The 21671-nt window shown below is 35.9% G+C and overlaps 1 protein-coding gene across 9 annotated transcripts in view; it reads right to left on the bottom strand.

The window, feature by feature from the left end:
- Nucleotides 1-21671, bottom strand: part of LOC117321768 (NGFI-A-binding protein homolog) — a 63299-nt gene that overhangs the window by 25425 nt on the left and 16203 nt on the right. For all 9 annotated transcript variants that reach the window (XM_033876288.1, XM_033876289.1, XM_033876295.1 and 6 more), the window contains exons 2-6: nt 10208-10324; nt 7898-8035; nt 5859-6259; nt 3862-4053; nt 3119-3238 (exon numbers count right to left, since the gene is read on the bottom strand). In XM_033876288.1, coding sequence (XP_033732179.1) covers nt 3119-3238; nt 3862-4053; nt 5859-6259; nt 7898-8035; nt 10208-10307 — 951 coding nt within the window. In that variant the 5' untranslated portion in view covers nt 10308-10324. The remainder of the gene's footprint in view (nt 1-3118; nt 3239-3861; nt 4054-5858; nt 6260-7897; nt 8036-10207; nt 10325-21671) is intronic.

Here is a 21671-nt window from a genome sequence, read left to right as displayed (position 1 = left end):
TTACAGGCAGGTAATAGTTAAGAATTTCAGTTTCTACATTGCAGGAATTAAATGAAGTATCACACACAAACAAATACATACATTCTACAAAAATTATCTCAGTTCGCAGTATTTAGTAGAAGCCTTGTGTGATAAATTACGAACATAAAACACTTTTCAGTCATAAGAATTCCGTTTACAGAAACAGAAACACTATTTCAAGGTCTTTTGAATAAATTCTCCTGATCTCTAAGCATTGTTTGTAAAGCCATGACGTGTCTGTGAGTGAGCACGACCGTAAATCCTGTATACTGTGGTAGGTACAATCAGTATATCTACATTAGTTTCGTAAAAGATCTGAAAATTCAAACAGTTTTTATTTTTACAACAATTTATTCTGTCAGCCCAGCCAAATATGGCTAAATACCTCATTATGCTAAATTACTTTTTTAAAATATACTTTATCAAAAAATTGTCTTTTTAATATAAGAAAAAATATGAATATTGAATTGTAATTGAAGACTAACACCAAAGTTCTCTAAACACACTCTTGGGCTTTGACATTCTCAAAGAGATATTTGCTACTAAGCATGTGACTGCAATACATGTACAATTTATGTATCTGTTGGAAACTTTAAATTTTTCTGAACGCAGCTGACAAGATTCCTTTTTTTTACTATGAATTAAGAGTTTCTGCTGATTGCCAGAATTTGAGCGACTGTAAATGTACTTTTTGGTACATTCAAATTTTAGCATATTTCTAAATTTTAATAGATTAGAGCATTGAAGAATTGGTGTGTCAAAATTATTTTTATATAGAAATAATTTATAGAAAGTGCAATTAGCACAATCATAATTTAGTGTAATGATCCTAGTGCGTAAAACACTAAAATAAGATTACCACCAAAATATGTACCGATACAGTATGTACGATAGATTTTCAGGATTTTAAACCCGTTTTAATGCTTGCTATCGTAACCCTGAAAAACGGAGGGGACAGACATTAGTCTTGGACAAAATGAAATGTTTTTTTTATTTTTACTAAATGCTTCATTAAGTACATAGCTGGAAAAAAAACAAGTGTTGGCAGAAGAAAACATATCTTGCTGAGTGGGTTGAAATTTGAAATTAAGTTTTTTAAGCGACATATCTATAAGATACAAGAATATGAAAGGTTATGGTCAAGGTCAGCAGGTGCCAATGAAAAGGCCTTGTCATAAATAAAGGAACACAAATGTCAAATACCTAAGTTATATCCCTCATTAGTACTGAGACCACGACACTGTTTTATAAAAACTTTAACCTAGCTAACTATGGACACTGGCGACAACGACAAGGGGGTTATAGTAATAGATCCCCTGGAATTTATCCTGATGAGCTGAAAATATATATACCCTATCTCATATGGTTAACATACTGTCGACAAGGTTATCAAAATGTAAGTCAAAGGTCACAGTCAAGGTCAGCAGGTCCACAAACATAGAACAAATGGTACCAAGGTCATAAGGAACACAGGTTTTAAATACCTAAGCTGTATCCTCATTAGTATTGACATATAGCCCTGTTTTATATATATTTTAACCTTACTTCGTAGGGATTCAGATAACATTGACGTCAGGTCAGAGGTATAACAATAGCTCTCCTGGACATCTTCCCAGTGAGATAAACATTGTTATGTTAATGGATCTGTATTACAAAGGTTAAAGGGGGGAAAAGTTTTAATCATTCCAAGGCTACAGGTGCCATCTTGAGATCTTTTCTACATATCTGCATGTCTTGATTATTGACCCTCCAAGTTTGGTAAAAAAAACATTATTGACCCTCCAAGTTTGGTAACTATACATTATTGACCCTCCAAGTTTGGTAACTATACATTATTGACCCTCCAAGTTTGGTAACTTTATAGCTTAAAGTTTTTGTAAAAATTGAGTTATCACAAATCAAATATTATCACTGCACATGTCAGTAGATGTTATTAATGTGTTAAATACATCGGGACTGCTGTGAACAGGAAAATAGGTAAAAGTTGTTCATATAAAGAAAATGAGTCATTCACCAGGCAACCTATATATCAAACATGTTCTACTAGGTGAATGATCTAAACAGATGTACAAACCCAGCATGATGGCGTATAACTATAATAACCTACCTCATGTAGAGACATATAAACAGATGTACAAACCCAGCATGATGGTGTGTAACTATAATAACCTACCTCATGTAGAGACATATAAACAGATGTACAAACCCAGCATGATGGCGTATAACTATAGTAACCTACCTCATGTAGAGACATATAAACAGATGTACAAACCCAGCATGATGGCGTATAACTATAATAACCTACCTCATGTAGAGACATATAAACAGATGTACAAACCCAGTATGATGGTGTATAACTATAATAACCTACCTCATGTAGAGACATATAAACAGATGTACAAACCCAGCATGATGGCGTATAACTATAATAACCTACCTCATGTAGAGACATATAAACAGATGTACAAACCCAGCATGATGGCGTATAACTATAATAACCTACCTCATGTAGAGACATATAAACAGATGTACAAACCCAGCATGATGGTGTATAACTATAATAACCTACCTCATGTAGAGACATATAAACAGATGTACAAACCCAGCATGATGGCGTATAACTATAATAACCTACCTCATGTAGAGACATATAAACAGATGTACAAACCCAGCATGATGGCGTATAACTATAATAACCTACCTCATGTAGAGACATATAAACAGATGTACAAACCCAGCATGATGGCGTATAACTATAATAACCTACCTCATGTAGAGACATATAAACAGATGTACAAACCCAGCATGATGGCGTATAACTATAATAACCTACCTCATGTAGAGACATATAAACAGATGTACAAACCCAGCATGATGGCGTATAACTATAATAACCTACCTCATGTAGAGACATATAAACAGATGTACAAACCCAGCATGATGGCGTATAACTATAATAACCTACCTCATGTAGAGACATATAAACAGATGTACAAACCCAGCATGATGGCGTGTAACTATAATAACCTACCTCATGTAGAGACATATAAACAGATGTACAAACCCAGCATGATGGCGTATAACTATAATAACCTACCTCATGTAGAGACATAGGCTTCTCTCCTTTTCTTTTCGAATCAAAGCGACCATAAATTGCAGCGTATTTTCTCAACTCCTCCATTCTATTTGGGTCATCTTCTGACATCTGCATGACTGCCTGGATAAAAATAAATTGATGACTCTTGGTATTTGAAATGTGTTTGACAAAATCTGGTACCCAGTTTTAGTCGAAATTGCCCGAAATCCCCAGTAGAACTGACACATAAGTGCTACAAGTTGGCTGATATAATAATATTCAACAAGAGTATTGAGAAACATGTTCTTCAACTTGTAACAATTTTTACACATGGTGAGCAGCATATTGTACTTATACAAGTATACCAGGTAATAACAGCATGCCTGGTGATAAGCTACTAACCCATTTCTATTTCAGTTGACTTTGAAAACTAAACAAACGATATTTCACTATTGTGCAATATTGTAAACGTGGTTCATTCAACAGTAGTTTAATTTTCTGATTTTGATAAGTCAATTATACTGTTCTTGATTACTTCTGCAAAATTTTTCTTTTTCACCTGCTCAATAAATACCACATTCATCAGAAAATAATATGCAAGAGGGGGGAACTTTCACAGCCAAATGGCCTTCATATATTTAGCATAAATTCTCTCCCATGTAAATTTCCATATTCACAGTAACTCCTTTCCAAGTCAAAAGTGACCCCTGGGCTTGCTACAACAGGCTAAATACTGTCCAGGATTTCAATAGAATCTGGCCTACCATGATTTCTCGGTTGATTAACTTTTTCATATTGAGTCTTTTGGTTTCAAACATAGGTAGTTCCTGGGCTAGTTTGGCTGCAGCTTCTGCTATTGAATTGATCTGACTTTCCACTAGGACAGGGGTTGGCACAGGAGATGTAGAGGCAGATATTTCCGGCGCTCCCTCCGAGGTGGTCGTCATGGGAAAAGTCTGCAAAACAGTCACAAACAATCTAACATAGTAATTTTTGAAGTTTCATAGTCAAAATTCCCTACTTTAAAATATGATAATGCAGATTCTGTTGAACTTTTCAAGTATTTTCGGTTCTGGCCAAAACTTTTCTTGGTAACAAAAGCCCTGATAATTTGTTGAACAGCTCAATTCATAACCTTCAATCTGAATTTGGTCACTGATGTGGATCCTAATGAATACCCATTCTTTCCAGCATGAAACATATCTAATATCATTACCGTGGACTACTTGATTTATTCATTTCTGATTAATATGTATAACATTACAGTACATTTGACATAGTCAGGTAATGATCGCAAAGTTACCTTGACAGCCCCAAATTAAGCATGCTACAACATGCTACTGGCTCAATATCTATACTGTAAATGTACATATCTTAGCAGTTGAATTCATTAATTTCACACATTTTTGGGGGAAAGCACTGCATTTAAACATAACTGCATTAATTGAAGCTTCTACATGCATACAAGCATATAGCAAATAAAATTGTGACAATTCATCATTGAGCTAAAATTTGAGTATTACAGTATTAAGGTCTCTTGAAGTAGGTGTATACAGATTTGACTCCTCAATCCTATGAACTTCAAAGTAGGTGAAGGTCATTTGCTTGAACAAATTTGAAAGCCTTTCATACTAGCATGCTACTGGCCCAATTTCATGTTGTTTGCCTTTGTGACCTTGAATGTAGGTCAAGATCAAATTTGAACACCAAGTAAACATAATAGCCCTTGCCTACAACCTATCATGCTATTTCCCATTCATAAAGACCCTGGGTTTCTTGGTTATTCAGAATAAGTTGGTTTCATATTTGAATATGTTTGACCCTTGACACCTTGACAGTAGGTCAGGGCCATTTAAACTTTCATTCAGCATTCATGACCAAAGGCATCTTGATTATTCAGTATATGTTATGGAAAAATTCTGATACAATTGACCCCTGTGACTTAAAAGCAAGTCAAGGTCATTCATTTGAACAAAGAGCATGGAACTGGACCAATAGCATGACCATGCACCTCTTGGTTATTGAAGAGAAGCTGTTCAGAGATTTTAATACATCTGACTCCTGTGGGGTGTAAAATAGCTTGAGTGTGGTAGACAAAGAGTTGCAGTGCCGTATGCTGTACTTCTGAAAAAATAATTCTAGTTTTTTTTTCTTATGGTCTAAAGAATAATTATCATTTTTAAAACTTTCTGTAGCTTTGAGAAGCTTTGTCAGAAGACTATATAGCTCCCAGAGTGGGTTGAAATTAAGAATTTGTTTTTTTAAAAGTAGGTCAAAGGTCACAATCAAGGTCTGCTAATGTAGTGCCACCGGAAAGTCTTGTCACACGGATACATGTGAAATACCTAAGTTGTATCCCCATAAGTATTGACACAACATTGTTTTATAAAAACTTTAACCTAGTGGTCTACGGACTCTGGCGACACAAACAATGGGGATATAGCAGTAACTGTCCAGGACTTTATCCTGGCGAGATAAAAAGTGAAATATATTTAAGGAAATGAATTCAATATGGGCTTCCTTTCGAGAAAAGTAAAATAGTTCCGCTTCACTGATTCAATCCAAAGACCTCCCTTGCTTATTTATTATGATAATGGTCATGATGTACTATAATTTGTTTATATAAATATCTATGAAGACATGTATACAGTAGAAAAGTGGTGGGATACTCTATCTTAACAAGAAAATAACTACGTACTGAAGACATGTATACAGTAGAAAAAGTGATGGGACACTCTACCTCACAGACTCACGTGCTTACCTCCACCTTAAAGTCGCCCTGTACCGAACCCCCAGATGAGCTGGTGGGGGTCTGGTTAGGACCAGGACTGATGCTGATTGGGGTCGGGACTGGTGAAGATTGGGGTGGGGGCTGTGGTTTGACGGGAGTGACCACAGTGACCTGGTGCTGGGGACTGGGAGTCAGTGGGGGTGGCTGTACAGGCTGTGATGGGGGAGCTGACTGCTGCTGTGCGGGCTGGAGCTGGGGTGTCCAAACCGCGGCACTGACAGGCGAGGAATGCTGGGACGTGTAGATGATGGACTGTTGTGGCTGTGGATCCCGGACAGGTGTCATAACCCCTCCCATTGTTACATTAACAGCAGCGTTAGATGTTCCTAACAGCGGATTGACTGATACAGCCATAGGATTTTGGAATGCAGCTGCAGAATAGAAAATAAAACTTGATGGTAAATACACTGCTAGATCCAGAATCTGAAACAAGAGTGAATACAAATGTTGACACTTCTCTATATAGACACAAGTTTAACAATGAACAAATTACCCTTCTGCTTTAGTATGCACAAAAACAAAGCATTACAGAAACAAGAGGCCCAAAGGGCCTTAACGGTCACCTGAGATTTGAAATATTTCGGCCAACTAAATTGACCCTTTTTGGCCCCACCCATCAGACCTAATGGGGTCAGTCTATGAAGAGTATTTGATTCTAACATATAGTAGACAAGAAGATTTTTGAAATTTCAGTCAATTTGACCCTTTTTGGCCCCGCCCACCAGCCCCTGGGGGTCAACTAGGGCCAACATGTACCTACCATCAAACTGTCATCCCATGCTGATTATTTGAACCAAGTTAGAATGAATTCCAATACAAATCTAACAAATAATAGTCAAAAATGTGATTTCCCTATATAAACTATAGTAAAGTTTACCCCCTCCCCAGGGGCAAACGTGAGACCCCAGGGTCATGAAATTCACAATTTTGTTAAAGCACCTTAAGACTTTTCCATCTATGAAAAGTATTTGATTCTACCATATCTGAGAGTAGAGAAGAAGATTTTTGAAATTTTAGTCAATTTGACCCTTTTTGGCCCCGCCCACCAGCCCCTGGGGGTCAATTAGGGCCAACATATACATACCATCAAAGTGTCATCCCATGCTGATAATTTGATACAAGTTAGAATGAATTCCAATACAAATCCAACAAATAATAGTCAAAAATGTGAGTTCCCTATATAAACTATAGTAAAGTTTACCCCCTCCCCAGGGGCAAACGTGAAACCCCAGGGTCATGAAATTCACAATTTTGGTAAAGCACCTTAAGACCCTTCCATCTATGAAGAGTATTTGATTCTACCATATCTGAGAGTAGAGAAGAAGATTTTTGAAATTTTAGTCAATTTGACCCTTTTTGGCCCCGCCCACCAGCCCCTGGGGGTCAATTAGGGCCAACATGTACATACCATCAAAGTGTCATCCCATGCTGATAATTTGATACAAGTTACAAAGAATTCCAATACAAATCCAACAAATAATAGTCAAAAATGTGATTTCCCTATATAAACTATAGTAAAGTTTACCCCCTCCCCAGGGGCAAATGTGAGACCCCAGGGTCATGCAATTCACAATTTGGGTAAAGCACCACAAGACCCTTCTATCTATAAAGAGTGTTTGACTCCAGCATATCTGAGAGTAGAGAAGAAGATTTTTGAAGTTTTAGTCAATTTGACCCTTTTTGGCCCCACCCCTCAGGCCCCTGGGGGGTGGGGACCATATAATTCACGATTTTGGTTGACCTTCAGCCATAGAAACTTTCTGCCAAATTTCATTGAATTTTGTTAAGTGGTTTTGGAGAAGAAGTCGAAAATGTAAAAAGTTTACGGACGCACGACGCACGACGCACGACGACGGACAAAAGGCGATTAGAATAGGTCACTTGAGACTGCGTCTCAGGTGACCTAAAAACTAAAAGTAATCATTATACTTCATAGAATTTTTTTCTTTAGAATTCACTTTATGACACATAAATTTAATCAATCTCCATCTTCTGGATGTTTTACCTACCTGGGTTAGAAACCCATTCCTGTAAAGCTTTCTGTAAACGGCGAACATGGAGGGGTTTACTTGCCATGCCAACTAATGCCATGATCTCAAGAAATTCATCCTCCCCAGCTTCACATAACTGTTGGACGTCATCTCCACCTGAAAACAGGCAAACGTATCAATATCGCACCGAAATCTTTGTGACCTTGAATGTTGATCAAAGTCAATAATTTGAATAAAATTAATAACCCTGCATCCATGCCACATGCTACTTGCCAAATAACATCAAAATTATTTACATGTGGCAGTTTTCATCAAAGTACCTACAAATATTATGTATTTTAATTGATACTAATCATGAAAGGTGTTAGAAGGGTTTTCCTGATTCATTTGATTCACAGAGGTAACATCATGCATGGTTCAGACTTTGAGTCATCAATTCAAAGACTTTTCCAGGAGTTTCTGTCATTAAATTCAACATTTTTCCAAGACTTTTCATCGGCACTGATCAACATTTGGTGAAATAATGACTGTTACCTAATTACACAATACAAACTGAAGTCTTGAGTCCAAGTCGTATGTCCCATTATAATGTTGTAACCATAAAATCAGAAATTGATTAAATTGGTTGTATATAACAATCTCAACAAAGACTAGAACACTGACACTCTAAAAAAAACTTGTTTATGTGAAAATTTTAGAAAAATGCGAAATGTTTATTTTAATTTATTTCAACATCATAGACATGAATTTAAGAACTTTTCAAGGTATTTATGGCATTTTCCAATACTTTCAAGGCATGACAATGAATTCTAAGACTTTTTAGGCAAGTGTGGAAATTTAGGGACTTTTCATATCTGTGGGAACCATATCATAAATGAGTAGGCCCCCCACCATGTACATGTGTGCACACAAATCTGTTAGCACTAATTTTCTGTGACAGTATAACACAGCAACACAAATGACGAAGGAGGACAATTTTATGACTCATGTCCTGACATTGTTTAATTGAAATTAACTCATTTTCCATAAGATATTTTAAGTGATTCACAACTGTAATTATCTATTTTACAAATTATATAAAAGACAGAAAGTGATCCATAGATTCAAACTAGAAATATTTATATTGGTGACATTTTATTGCAGTTAACATATCAATAAACAGAATTCATCATTCATTTACAAAAACAAATCATTGTTTGGAATCTCTCCTGTCTTAAATTTATGTGATCAAGTCTCATGCATAATTGTTGAATTCAACTTTGGATTTAAAAAAAAAATAGATAGGAATACATCATTGTAAAACACTAAACAAATGTACTTTATGTGAACTAAGGGTCAGATGTACTTTTATTTATTTCCATTTGTTTATTTGTAGGAAGACATATCACTGACCTTTTATGATTCAACAGGTTAACCTGAATTATGTGTTTCTCTTAAATTCCTTTCTCTGGGTTTTTGTTGTCAATTTCACATGAGTTTTTTTTGATGTTTGAAAATGAGAAAGTTTATGGTAAAAAAAGCAATAGCAAGGTTATATTTAGCAACTCGGGCATGTTTATTTGTACCTTGCTAGACAATTTTGACGCTATGAAAAATTAGCCAATAACTCAACCATGGGGACAAAAAAAGAGGACATCTTTTAATAATGACAAAAAAATATGATGATAGCGTGGATGCCTACAGACTTATGGCACCAGTATCAAGATTGATTGAACTGAAAGCTCAGGCAGGTGAACAGCCAACAGTTATACTACTCCAGTCAACAGGTATATATGTCCTCCTAAAGTACAACTGATTATTATAACTTGTCCTCATGACAACACCCTCAGAAGTTGTAACAACATACTAAACATATATACCCTTATTGAACACCCCACACCCCGTCAGGGGTAGCTGTCACACATATATCTGTCCCAGGGAGCTGTAAGTACAACGCATGGTACTGGATTGATAGGTCTGTGTCACTCAAATAGAAGGATAAACCATACATTTCAAAACAACATCGGGCCCACCAGAAACATTCCTATGAAATCCCTTTTGTTTTCAGCAGAACTGGAATTTGATTAAGTTGTGAAAATTTTCCAGGATTGATCTTTTTTTTTTTGCTTTGCTCCATCCTAATGACCATCTCTGATATCAGAAATGAAATGATATTTGGTGTCTTTCATTAAAATCTATTAGGCCTAATTAATTTTGTTTTTTGATAATACAAATTTTGAAATAGACTTATAAATATTGCCATGGCAGAATGATTTTGAATCTGTAAACTTCCAAATCCATAATACATCTTGCATACTTTGCTACATGCCCTTCAACCATAGTACATACCTTGACCTATAAATGTGTCATAGTAGGGAAGGAGGTTTGCTCTTTGAAGAACTCTGTAAAGCTGCCATTCTGAAGAATTTCTTGGCTGGGTAGACGTCATGCCAACCGAAAAATCTCCTGGAAAATGAAACGAAAAATTTATATGTAACAATCAACCAGACCTTGAATCTGTTATTTTTAACTTAAAATCTTCCTCTAACAAATGAAGCAGAAATACAGCAATGCATGAGGAAAATATGATAATGACTCAAATATAGGTCACAGAAACCAAGTTGTGGTACAGTACAACACAACTTTTTATTGGTAAACCTTTATAAATATAGTCTTTGTAATGAGAATCCAAATATTGACTGGTTTTGACAGAAAACTCGGTTATATAAAAACGGTCAATAAATACTGTGATCTGCCTGGAACAAAATTTGTGGACACATAGACAGAAAGACAGAGTCATTACTATAGGGCACATGTGTATCAGTGCCTTAATAATTAACCACTACAGGTTTTTTTTTAAACATAATAGTTAGTTTTGGCAAAAGGGCATTTTTATTAACCTTGACCATTAACACAGGTATTCAAGCCTAATTGTTCAAGACAAGTTGAAGGTTAACCTTGACCATTAACACAGGTATTCAAGCCTAATTGTTCAAGACAAGTTGAAGGTATGTCCAGTGTAAAAAAACCTGAAAACTGTCACCAAAATGTATCATGTATAACAGCTTAGAGATTGCAATTACATGTCGTACAGTGACTGTAAACTTCTATGTTCAGTAACAGTAACCTTTACCAATACAACCACATAAAATGTTTTTACCTGCATGTCCTCACAGATGTAGCCATTAAGCCCTCACAACAGATTCGTCAATGTCAAAATGTCTTTGCGGAATTTTGAACTGTTGTACACATATGCAATTTACCTATTTTCAAGGTCAACATGACAGGTCATGATCACTATCTGGTGGGATTATAGCTTAAGGTTTTCAAAACAATCATTATTAGGACACTGCATGTTGTCATTTTTGTCCCCACTGTTTGGTGTTAATTAGTTTTTAAACTGTAGGTGCAAATTGATGCATTTTTGTGATGGTAGCTAGTGTGTAGGCTGGCAACACTAGCATCTTCATTATGGGTACATATATATACATATCTAGACATGTACGGCCAAAGTTATAACATTATTGGACTACTTTTTTCAAAAGAGGATACATCCTTTGATAGAAAAATGTCATTCAAATGATATGAAATCATTTTAAAGCTGCACTAATTACTAAACAATTAAAATCAAATCCATTGTCATGTGTTTATATATGTGCCTGGTAGATGATTTATAGAATGTAACAGGTAATAAAAGTCAAAACACATTTCTATGTTTACAAATACAAACTATGTATATACACATGCCATTTTTTACAGCACAATTTACCAATTTAACATACTCATATATATATTGGTCTTATTTTGAGTTAAGTAATTCTGTAGTGTGCTATAAAAACTCAATCCTGTGTCACAGCTGTTCTTCCATATCAACAGTTCATACAAGAAGAATTTTTTATTCATGGAAAAACAAATTAGAAATATACCAAATTAGAGATCAAAACCGATATTATGAAAATATTGACAGCAGTCTGTTACCTGTTCAGTAGACTATGAAGAGCTTACTCAAGATCTAACACAACAGTAGCTATTCCTGTGTAACATGACACAGGGATATCAGGATTATGAATATTCATTAAGCAAAAATGAATATGCATGTATTTCCTTGATATATGCATATCAGATAATTAGGGTAACATCATCAAAGTGTAACACATTTGAATTTTGATTACTAAAATGTGTATCAATGTCATTTTCAAACAGAAACTTACACCTTAGTAAAAGCTGCACCATTGGAATTCTAGGAAATTAATTCAACAGTAAGTCATTCCGTCTTTTTCTCAGAAGGGAAATTAGACCAAATGTCAAGGATAACAATAAAAACAGCTGTTACTTCTGAGGACAAACATTTCGGAAAACTTTATCCAATTCTACTTTTTTTTAAACAGATTTTGAATGCAATACAGACATATTGACTGATATATAGGACACATACAGGACAATATTATACACCTTCTCCAAGTCACTGCCACAGAAATCAGGATGTTTTCAAGGTTTAAAGCTTCAACAACAAGGCTGACAGAGGTTTATATCAGCAATAAATCAGTTAAACGATGTTTTAACACCCAACCAAATTTTTGGCATTATACAGCAGGTTTGTAATACCAAATTAAATAAAGACATCTCTGGGAGACAGTACAACTACCATCATGGCTTACAAAAAATTTCAAAATTAACTCTGAAAATAGAGCTCAGACAGCAGACAGCAGGCAGCTAGTGCAGTTTTGCGAAACCTTTCTGCTCTGTGGCAACCAAACTTGAATCTTGAATATGAAGTTATAGTACCACATTTACCATAATTAACACTCATTCTATTTTTTTCTGAAATGATCATGAGGACCCGCCTTCTCCCAAAGCCAGATCAGATTAAGATCATTTATACAACATTACATGGCTGAATTTTACCATCTCTCACAAGTATGTTTCAAATTCTATTTCCAGTTTCATATCAAAACCATGACCACCAATCTCATCCAAGCAAAATCTTTCATACATAAATACCTTGCGTCCAACAAGTAAAGGGGCTGAAATTATTGATTGCTGATGCCAAATAAAATCTCACAAAAGATTGGAACACGACACCTCCAGACACAGTGTGGTGAGGATTACATAAACATGGACATAGACATGGGTAGCACTATATGCCTCCCCCCCCCCCCAAAAAAAAAACACCCCCCCCCCCCCAAACACAACACCCTCCCCACCCACCCCACCCCCCGGTCCCCTTTCCCATTTTATGGCGAATTAAAACATCTGTATCCTCATGACTCCTATCTCTTTGGAGGTACCGAAATTCCAAAGAACAAGTGCATTGTGGGTAGTGATGTAATGCACATTCAGAAAATGAAAATACCTTTGGAAAGTACTAATTATTCGTCAGTGATGAACATGGAACCTTCCCTGTATATGTGATCAATTTTCTTTAACAATTGATAGCTTGTGACATCATGAGCAAAAACAATGAAAATATTTCATTAAAGATTATTTGAGGGAGATGAAGGACTATAGTTACACAGGATAGCTTGGTAAAACATTGACTCTTGACCACCAGTATATACCTTTATGCTAAATGCTGTCTCCCTTTACTTTAAGGTTTGCCAGGATGTGTAACATGAATCACTATATTCCACAGTTTTATTGTTTTAAATACAAGAGGCCCAGAGGGCCTGTATGGCTCACCTGGTTTATTTGAGCAAACATAAAAATAATGTTCATGTTATATTTATTAATGTCTAACAATTCTACATTGTATACAGTCGAACCTGTCTATAAAGGGCACCTAAGGGACAAGACAAAAGTGTCCTTTATAGAGAGGTGTCCTTTATATAGAGGTTCAACGAGTTATATATAATTATGTCCCTTATAAACGAAGAAACAAACCAAAGTCTGTTTATAGTACACTATATGTCTCTAGATTTATTATATTTAAACACTTAAACAAATGAATAAAAGACAAATAATTAAAGATAAATGCTTAATTAACTAATTTTCAATCATTCATCTGACACAAAAATTGAAGTTGATATTTTTAATGATTTATATTAAGCCTATAGTTTCAAAACAAATCTTCACAATATCATACTATACTGAATATCTATTCAGACAAATACTCAACAGAGTCAAAAAAATAAAGTTATTTCTTATCATAGTAAAACAATTTTCATTAATCCTCAATATTTTGGAAAATAAATATGTTTGAAATATCTTTTCTATTACAACATTAACTCTTTATAAATGAAAGTGTATTTTCCTCTGATAATTATAATCCCTAAGCATTTATTTTGAGACATTTTTTCTGAAATCCAAGTAGGGATTTAATTTAATAAATACCGTTTTCTGGTTCAGTCAATTAGTATAGTGTATACAAAGACACTCGGAACTCTTCAGCTGTTCTTAATATGTTACGTAGTCATATTCCGAGGAGTTCCGATTGTGAGAAAATGGCGGCTGACAACCATGTGCCTGCCCTGTCAGATTTGCATACGGTTGATTTTGTGCTTGCCCTGTCAGATTTGCATACGGTTGATTTTGTAAGTAAAACAATTATAACAGACATAACTATTGCTTTGTCCCTCTTTTGTTGGTATTGATAATGATTTAATTACCCCCTGACCATTCTTGTTGTCTAGGCTATGGTTGAATGGCTAAGCTTAGCTGTCACCAGTGGGGTTGAGTAAACAAACACCTCTGCCGATGGCGATCAGTCACTCTCTTATAATTACTGCCCATTGTTACAGCAACTTACGGGTAACAGGACAATTAGTGACTGATGAAGTGGCTTCCTAAGTTAGCATTGCTGCCAGGGGAGCTGAGTAATTAATGCTCTGCTTGTTATTTAGAAACGTTTTACACACAAATATCAACATGGCTATGGTTTCACGTGTCCGTTATACAGAATTTTTAACAACTTTACGGACAAAAATAAGTGTCCGCTGTCCGCATTAGGAAGGTGTCCGCTATATACATGATATTTATATAGTGATTTTCATTGGGGATTCCTGGAAGTGTCCGTTATGGACAGGTGTCCGCTATATAAGGGTGTCCGCTATTACAAGTTTGACTGTAAGTATGATTATGGGGTGGGGATCTCAACTGCTTCAAAGAAATAACCTAGAAACTAAGTCAAGACTCAACATGATTGTGTTTAAAGAAACCTATTAAGTCCCTTGGGGGTGGGGAAAGACCCCTGGGCCTATTTTTTACATCAGGACTGTGTTCATCTCTTGATCTTAATTGTTTCAAAAATGCTATAAGTTCTTTATAGCAATATAGTCTAATTGATCCCTTTTGCCCCGGCCTTGAGGCCCCTGGGGGGATCAGCCCATCATTTGTATAAATTCAAATTCCAGCCACCTATGGATGTTACCACTGAAATATCAATGTCAAACATTGCTTAGGTCCAGAGAAGAAGTTGTTAATATCAATATTGCCAAAAGAACCACGTTTGGCCCCCGACTCAAGCCCCTGGGGGGTCAGCCCCATCATTCACATTAATTTGAATCCCAACCACCCACGGATGTTACCACTGAAATATCAATGTCATGCATTGCTTATAATTAGGTCCAGAAAAGAAGTTGTTAATATCAATATTGCCAAATGGACCCCTTTAGGCCCCGCCCCTCAGGCCCCTGGGGGGTCAGCCCTTTCATTTGTATAAATTTGAATCCCAGCCACCTAGGGATGCTACCACTTAAATATCAATGTCATAAATTGCTTAGGTCCAGAGAAGAAGTCGTTTATATCAATATTGCCAAATGGACCTCTTTTGGCCCCGCGGCACCCCTTGGGCTCCTTGGGAGTTAGTCCCATCATATGTATAAATTTGAATTCCAGCCACCTAGGGATGCTATTGCTGAAATATCAATGCCATACATTGCTTAGGTCCAGAGAAGAAGTCGTTAATATCAATATTGTCAAATGGACCCTATTGGCCCCGCCCCTAAGGCCCCTGAGAGTCAGCCCCATCATTTGTATAAATTTGAATCCCAGCCACCTAGGAATGCTACCACTGAAATATCAATGTCATACATTACATAGGTCCAGAGAAGAAGTTGTTAGTATCAATATTGCCAAATGGACCCCTTTTGGCCCCACTCCTCCCTGGGAGGTCAGCCCCATCATATGTATAAATTTGAATCCCACCCACCTAGGGATGCTTCCTACCAAATTTGGTTAAATTCTTATTAGAGGTTCAGAAGAAGAAGTCAATTGTGTTGACGGACGGAAGGACGGACAGATGGACGAGGGACGCCTGACGCCACGGTATGGCATAAGCTCACCTTGGTCCTTTGGACCAGGTGAGCTAACAATGTGACTGCTGTTATTACTATTAAATTGCACAGCTACAGTAAAGGATGCAGGTTTGAACAGAGTTAAAGAAAAGGTTATCATGAATCATGTTAGCAATTGGCCGACTTTTACCAAGATTGACCAATCAGAGAGTAGTATAAAGCGTCTAATTCCTGGCAATTCACACTCTCATAAAATTTCATATACCCGGTAAAGTTACAGCATTTAAAAACAAAACTGGTAATGTGAGGATATCATATGATACAGGAAATCAGCTATTACACCCAGGAGATCTGGCATCTGTGCATCCTAAACTACCTATCACAATGGCAAAGAATATATTGGAAATTCAATTAACTTAACTAACAAAAATAGGAATATAACGTGTATGTGATGAATCGTTTAACATATACTTTACTTCTACAGGAAGTGTTCAATTATTGTATATATATAATTGTTTCAAAATAATGTCTCTGCTAGACCAATTAATTTTGAAGTTTTTTGAAAATTATTATCAAAAGTAATCCGGATGATTCCATAATTGTTCACTATTGGACCAGATAATTGTATAACAAGTACCAAGACGATCTGAGGATATCAGAACAGCACAAGATTTACTTTTTCTTTAATTGTATCTTAAAATTGTTCCTAATTACAGAAAACAATAATGAAATTGATGTTCTACAGGATAACTGAGGTTTGCTCCAGTAAAACATACTTAAAATTACTTACCTGGTAAACAAGCAAACAACTGGTTTATTCAAATTTTTTTCACTTTTCAAGTACTTTCTCCCCACTATATATATATAAAAAGAAACCTCATTTTTAGGGAGATTATTTATTGTACAGTAGTTATTTCCCCTTAGAAATTGTTTTCAGAAATAATGATTAACTATTTTAATCATGGTAATATAAATTTATTCATTCAATATATAAGAAAAATAAATACAGCATTTACCAATCTCTGACTCATCCATATTTGTTCATCCTTAAAATTAAATTAATACATTACTATGCTCGTTCTTCATTCTCTTGACCAACTCGGACTTTCTCAAACTCATGGTCTCTCTCTATCTCTCTTTCAGATTACTAATTAAATGTTACTTACACATTGTGACAAGACATAGAGATGATACGCTTCCAAAGCTCAAGTTTCTTAAAATAATAAGCACTATGATATCACACTAAACACAATAACAATATGTCATGTCACAGCACTAATATAATATGATTTCCAATGTCACAATTGTCAGTCATTTTCACACACAAATTGTCCATTTTCTTACAGCACAACTTCACACTTAATTGTTCTCAGGATCAAACAATGTGGCGATGGTGATCTTTCTTTTTCTGATCTGTGTCCAAAGGTCTGCTCTCCTGTTTACAAAGCATGCCTACAAATCAAATGAAACATTCAAAGTTAATAGAAATAAATTAATAAAATGTTTAAACATGAAACTTTCACTCTAGGTAATTACTTGGACCTAATCAATGAAAATATTGAAAAAGAATTCATTTTAATTCCTGGTTTTATGATTAAACAAAAGTCAGTATATATAAGTCACTAATGTGAAATTTGGAAATAATACATTTTTATTAAATATCAATTATTAAGTTTGTTTATATTAAATATATAAATCAGTCAAATACAAACTAGCCAATAACATTTAAAAAATAATTTAAAAAATAAATATTTTATTATGACATGTGGGAGATTTATGTTATACAAAATACATTTTAGTAACCATTTGACACCTAAATAACTTACCTTCATCTTCGTCGTACTTTAGCCATGAATATTTCTTCATTCAGTTGGTAAAAAATGACGATCTGTGTTTTGACTTTGTCGGTGAACAGATTGGGCTAAGCCTTCTGTCGTTTCGGCGAATTCTCGAAAAATGATTCAATAGACTGCTGCTGTAGTTGTCGCTTCATGATAACGGAATGAAACAAGAGGCCCAGAGGGCCTGTATCGCTCACCTGGTTTCATGAGATATGAAACAAGAATGATGCTTAAGTATACTTGTCACTGGTATTGCTATGTCAATATATATCATAAGCATTTTATATGGGTACATGTACATAGATTTTATTTAATACTAAAAATGCCAAAAAGTGCACTAATCAATGAAATGAAATTGATGTTTGGCGCGACCTCATAGGGATGCTACCACACAAATGTGAGGGATATCCATTGCTTAGTTTCAGAGAAGAACTTGTTTAGACCAATTGACCCCTTTGACACAGCCCTCTGCCCCCTGGGGGGAAGTTCCTTCCTTTATAAAATTTTGAATCCCTACCCCAATAGGATGCTACCAGTCAAACCATTGCTACGTTTCAGAGAATAAGTTGTTTAAATAAATTTAGCCAAATTGACCCCTTTTGGCCCCACCCCTCAGCCCCTTTTGGCCTGAGTCAACCCCAACATTTGTACAATTTTGAATCCCCACCCCATAACCATGCTACCATACAAATGTGAGTAATATCCATTGATCAGTTTCAGAGAAGAAGTTGACCAATTTTGGCCCCACCCCTCAGGCCCATCTGGGGGGTCAGCCCCACCATTTGTACAATTTTGAATCCCCACCCCATAGGGATGCTACCAGGCAAATATGAGCGATATTCATTGCTTAGTTTCAGAGCAGAAGTTGTTTATATCAATTCTGAACAAGAGGCCCATGGGCCTTAACGGTCACCTGAGATTTGAAATATTTCAGTTGATTTAATTTACCCTTTTTGACCCCGCCCATCAGCCCTCAGGGGTCAGTCGGGGCCAACATATGCATATTATCAAACTTTCAACCCATGCTGAAAATGTTAATCAAGTTAGAATGAATTCCAATAGAAATCAAACAAATCAGTCAAAAATGTAATTTCCCTATATAAACTATAGTAAAATTTAACCCCTCCCCAGGGGCAAAATTTATGACCCCCGGGTCATTAAATTAATAAATTTTAGAAGAGCACCTTAAGACCCTTCCAACTACGAAGAGTATTTGATTCTACCTTATTTCGGTCTTGAGAAGAAGATTTTTGAAATTTCAGTCAATTTGGCCCTTTTTAGCCCCGCCCATCAGCCCCTGGGGGTCAGTCATGGCTAACATGTGCATGCCATCAAACTGTTATCCCATGCTGATAATGTTAACCAAATTAGAATGAATTCCAATAGAAATAAAACAAATAAAAGTCAAAAATGTGATTTCCCTATATAAACTATAGTAAAGTTTACCCCCTCCCCAGGGGCAAACGTGAGACCCCTGGGTCATGAAATTTACAATTTTGGTAAAGCACCTTAAGACCCTTCCATCTATGAAGAGTGTTTGATTCCACCATATCTGAGAGTAGAGAAGAAGATTTTTGAAGTTTTAGTCAATTTGACCCTTTTTAGCCCCGCCCCTCAGGCCCCTGGGGGGTGGGGACCATATAATTTACAATTTTGGTTGACCTTTAGTCATAGAAGCTTCCTGCCAAATTTCATTGAATTTGGTTTAGGGGTTTTGGAGAAGAAGTCGAAAATGTAAATTGTTTACGGACGCACGACGGACGACGGATGACGCACGACAGACGACGGACGACGGACAAAAGGGGATTAAAATAGGTCACTTGAAACTTTGTCTCAGGTGACCTAAAAAATTGACCCCTTTTGGCCCCGCCCCTCAGCCCCCAGGGAGGTCGGCCCCGTCATTTGTACAATTTCAAATTTCTACCCCAAGGTGATGCTACCAGTAAAATATGAGAGATAGCCATTGCTTGGTTCCAGAGAAGAAGTCAATTATATGAATATAGCCCAATTGACCACATTTGACCCCGCCCCTTAGGCCCCTGGGGGGGTCAGCCCCATCATTTGTACAATTTTGAATCCCCACCCCATAGTGGTGCTACCAGGCAAATATGAGCGACAGCCATTGTTCGGTTTCAGAGAAGAAGTCGTTTATATCAATATAGCCGGATTGACCACATTCGGCCCCGCCCCTTAAGCCCCTTGGTGGTCAGACCCATCATTTGTACAATTTTGAATCCCAACCCATAATGATGCTACCAGGCAAATATGAGCGACAGTCATTTATATCAATATATTTACATTCCTAATGTGGTTTGCTGATATGAACATACCAAGTGAAAACAACAAACATATGACCATGAATACACTATGAAAACTGTATGAAAACATTGTCTCTCGTGCTGATTTTCCACACATAACATCAGAAAAATATCAATACGCTTGAAAAATAGTCCTCGTTAAAATACAGCATTTACCAATCTCTGACTCATCCATATTTGTTCATCCTTAAAATTAAATTAATACATTACTATGCTCGTTCTTCATTCTCTTGACCAACTCGGACTTTCTCAAACTCATGGTCTCTCTCTATCTCTCCTTCAGATTACTAATTAAATGTTACTTACACATTGTGATAAGACATAGTGATGATATGCTTCCAAAGCTCAAGTTTCTTGAAATAATAAGCACTATGATATCACACTAAACACAATAACAATATGTCATGTCACAGCACAAATATAATATGATTTCCAATGTCACAATTGTCAGTCATTTTCACACACAAATTGTCCATTTTCTTACAGCACAACTTCACACTTAATTGTTCTCATGATCAAACAATGTGGTGATGGTGATCTTTCTTTTTCTGATCTGTGTCCAAAGGTCTGCTGTCCTGTTTACAAAACATGCCTACAAATCAAATGAAACATTCAAAGTTAATAGAAATAAATTAATAAAGTCTTTAAACATGAAACTTTCACTCTAGGTAAATACTTGGACCTAATCAATGAAAATATTGAAAAAGAATTCATTTTAATTCCTGGTTTTATGATTAAACAAAAGTCAGCATATATTAGTCACTAATGTGAAATTTGGAAATAATACATTTTTATTAAATATCAACTATTAAGTTTGTTTATATTAAATATATAAATCAGTCAAATACAAACTAGCCAATAACATTTAAAAAATAATTTAAAAAATAAATATTTTATTATGACATGTGGGAGATTTATATTATACAAAATACATTTTAGTTATTTGACACCTATATAACTTACCTTCATCTTCGTCGTACTTTAGCCATGAATATTTCTGCATTCAGTTGGTAAAAAAGACAATCTGTGTTTTGACTTTGTCAGTGAACAGACGGGCTAAGCCTTCTGTCATTTCAGCAAATTCTCGAAAAATGATTCAATAGACTGCTGCTGTAGTTGTCGCTTCATGATTACGGAATGAAATTATCATCATCGGTCTTTTGGTTCTGCAGTTCATGTTATTATTACTTTCGTTTTGCAAACTCCTTATTTCTTCACAAACGCAACATCCATGTCAGGTGTGTTATAAAGTAATCGGGGTCATATGTGTGTTTGACTTTAATTGTCGAAGCCATATATCCTTTATTCGACACATATCCACCGCTGTCAAAACACAAACGCGCGTCTGCGGCCTGATCAATTAATATTGGTACGATTGATATAATTACATCGGTTAATTCGTTGGGGGTATTGGACGTCAGGG

This window comes from Pecten maximus, chromosome 2 (genome assembly GCF_902652985.1).
Source record: "Pecten maximus chromosome 2, xPecMax1.1, whole genome shotgun sequence".
In the NCBI taxonomy this organism is placed as follows: domain Eukaryota; kingdom Metazoa; phylum Mollusca; class Bivalvia; order Pectinida; family Pectinidae; genus Pecten; species Pecten maximus.
The sequence above is the reverse complement of the archived record's forward strand: the minus strand, read 5'-3'. Positions and strand labels throughout refer to the sequence as shown.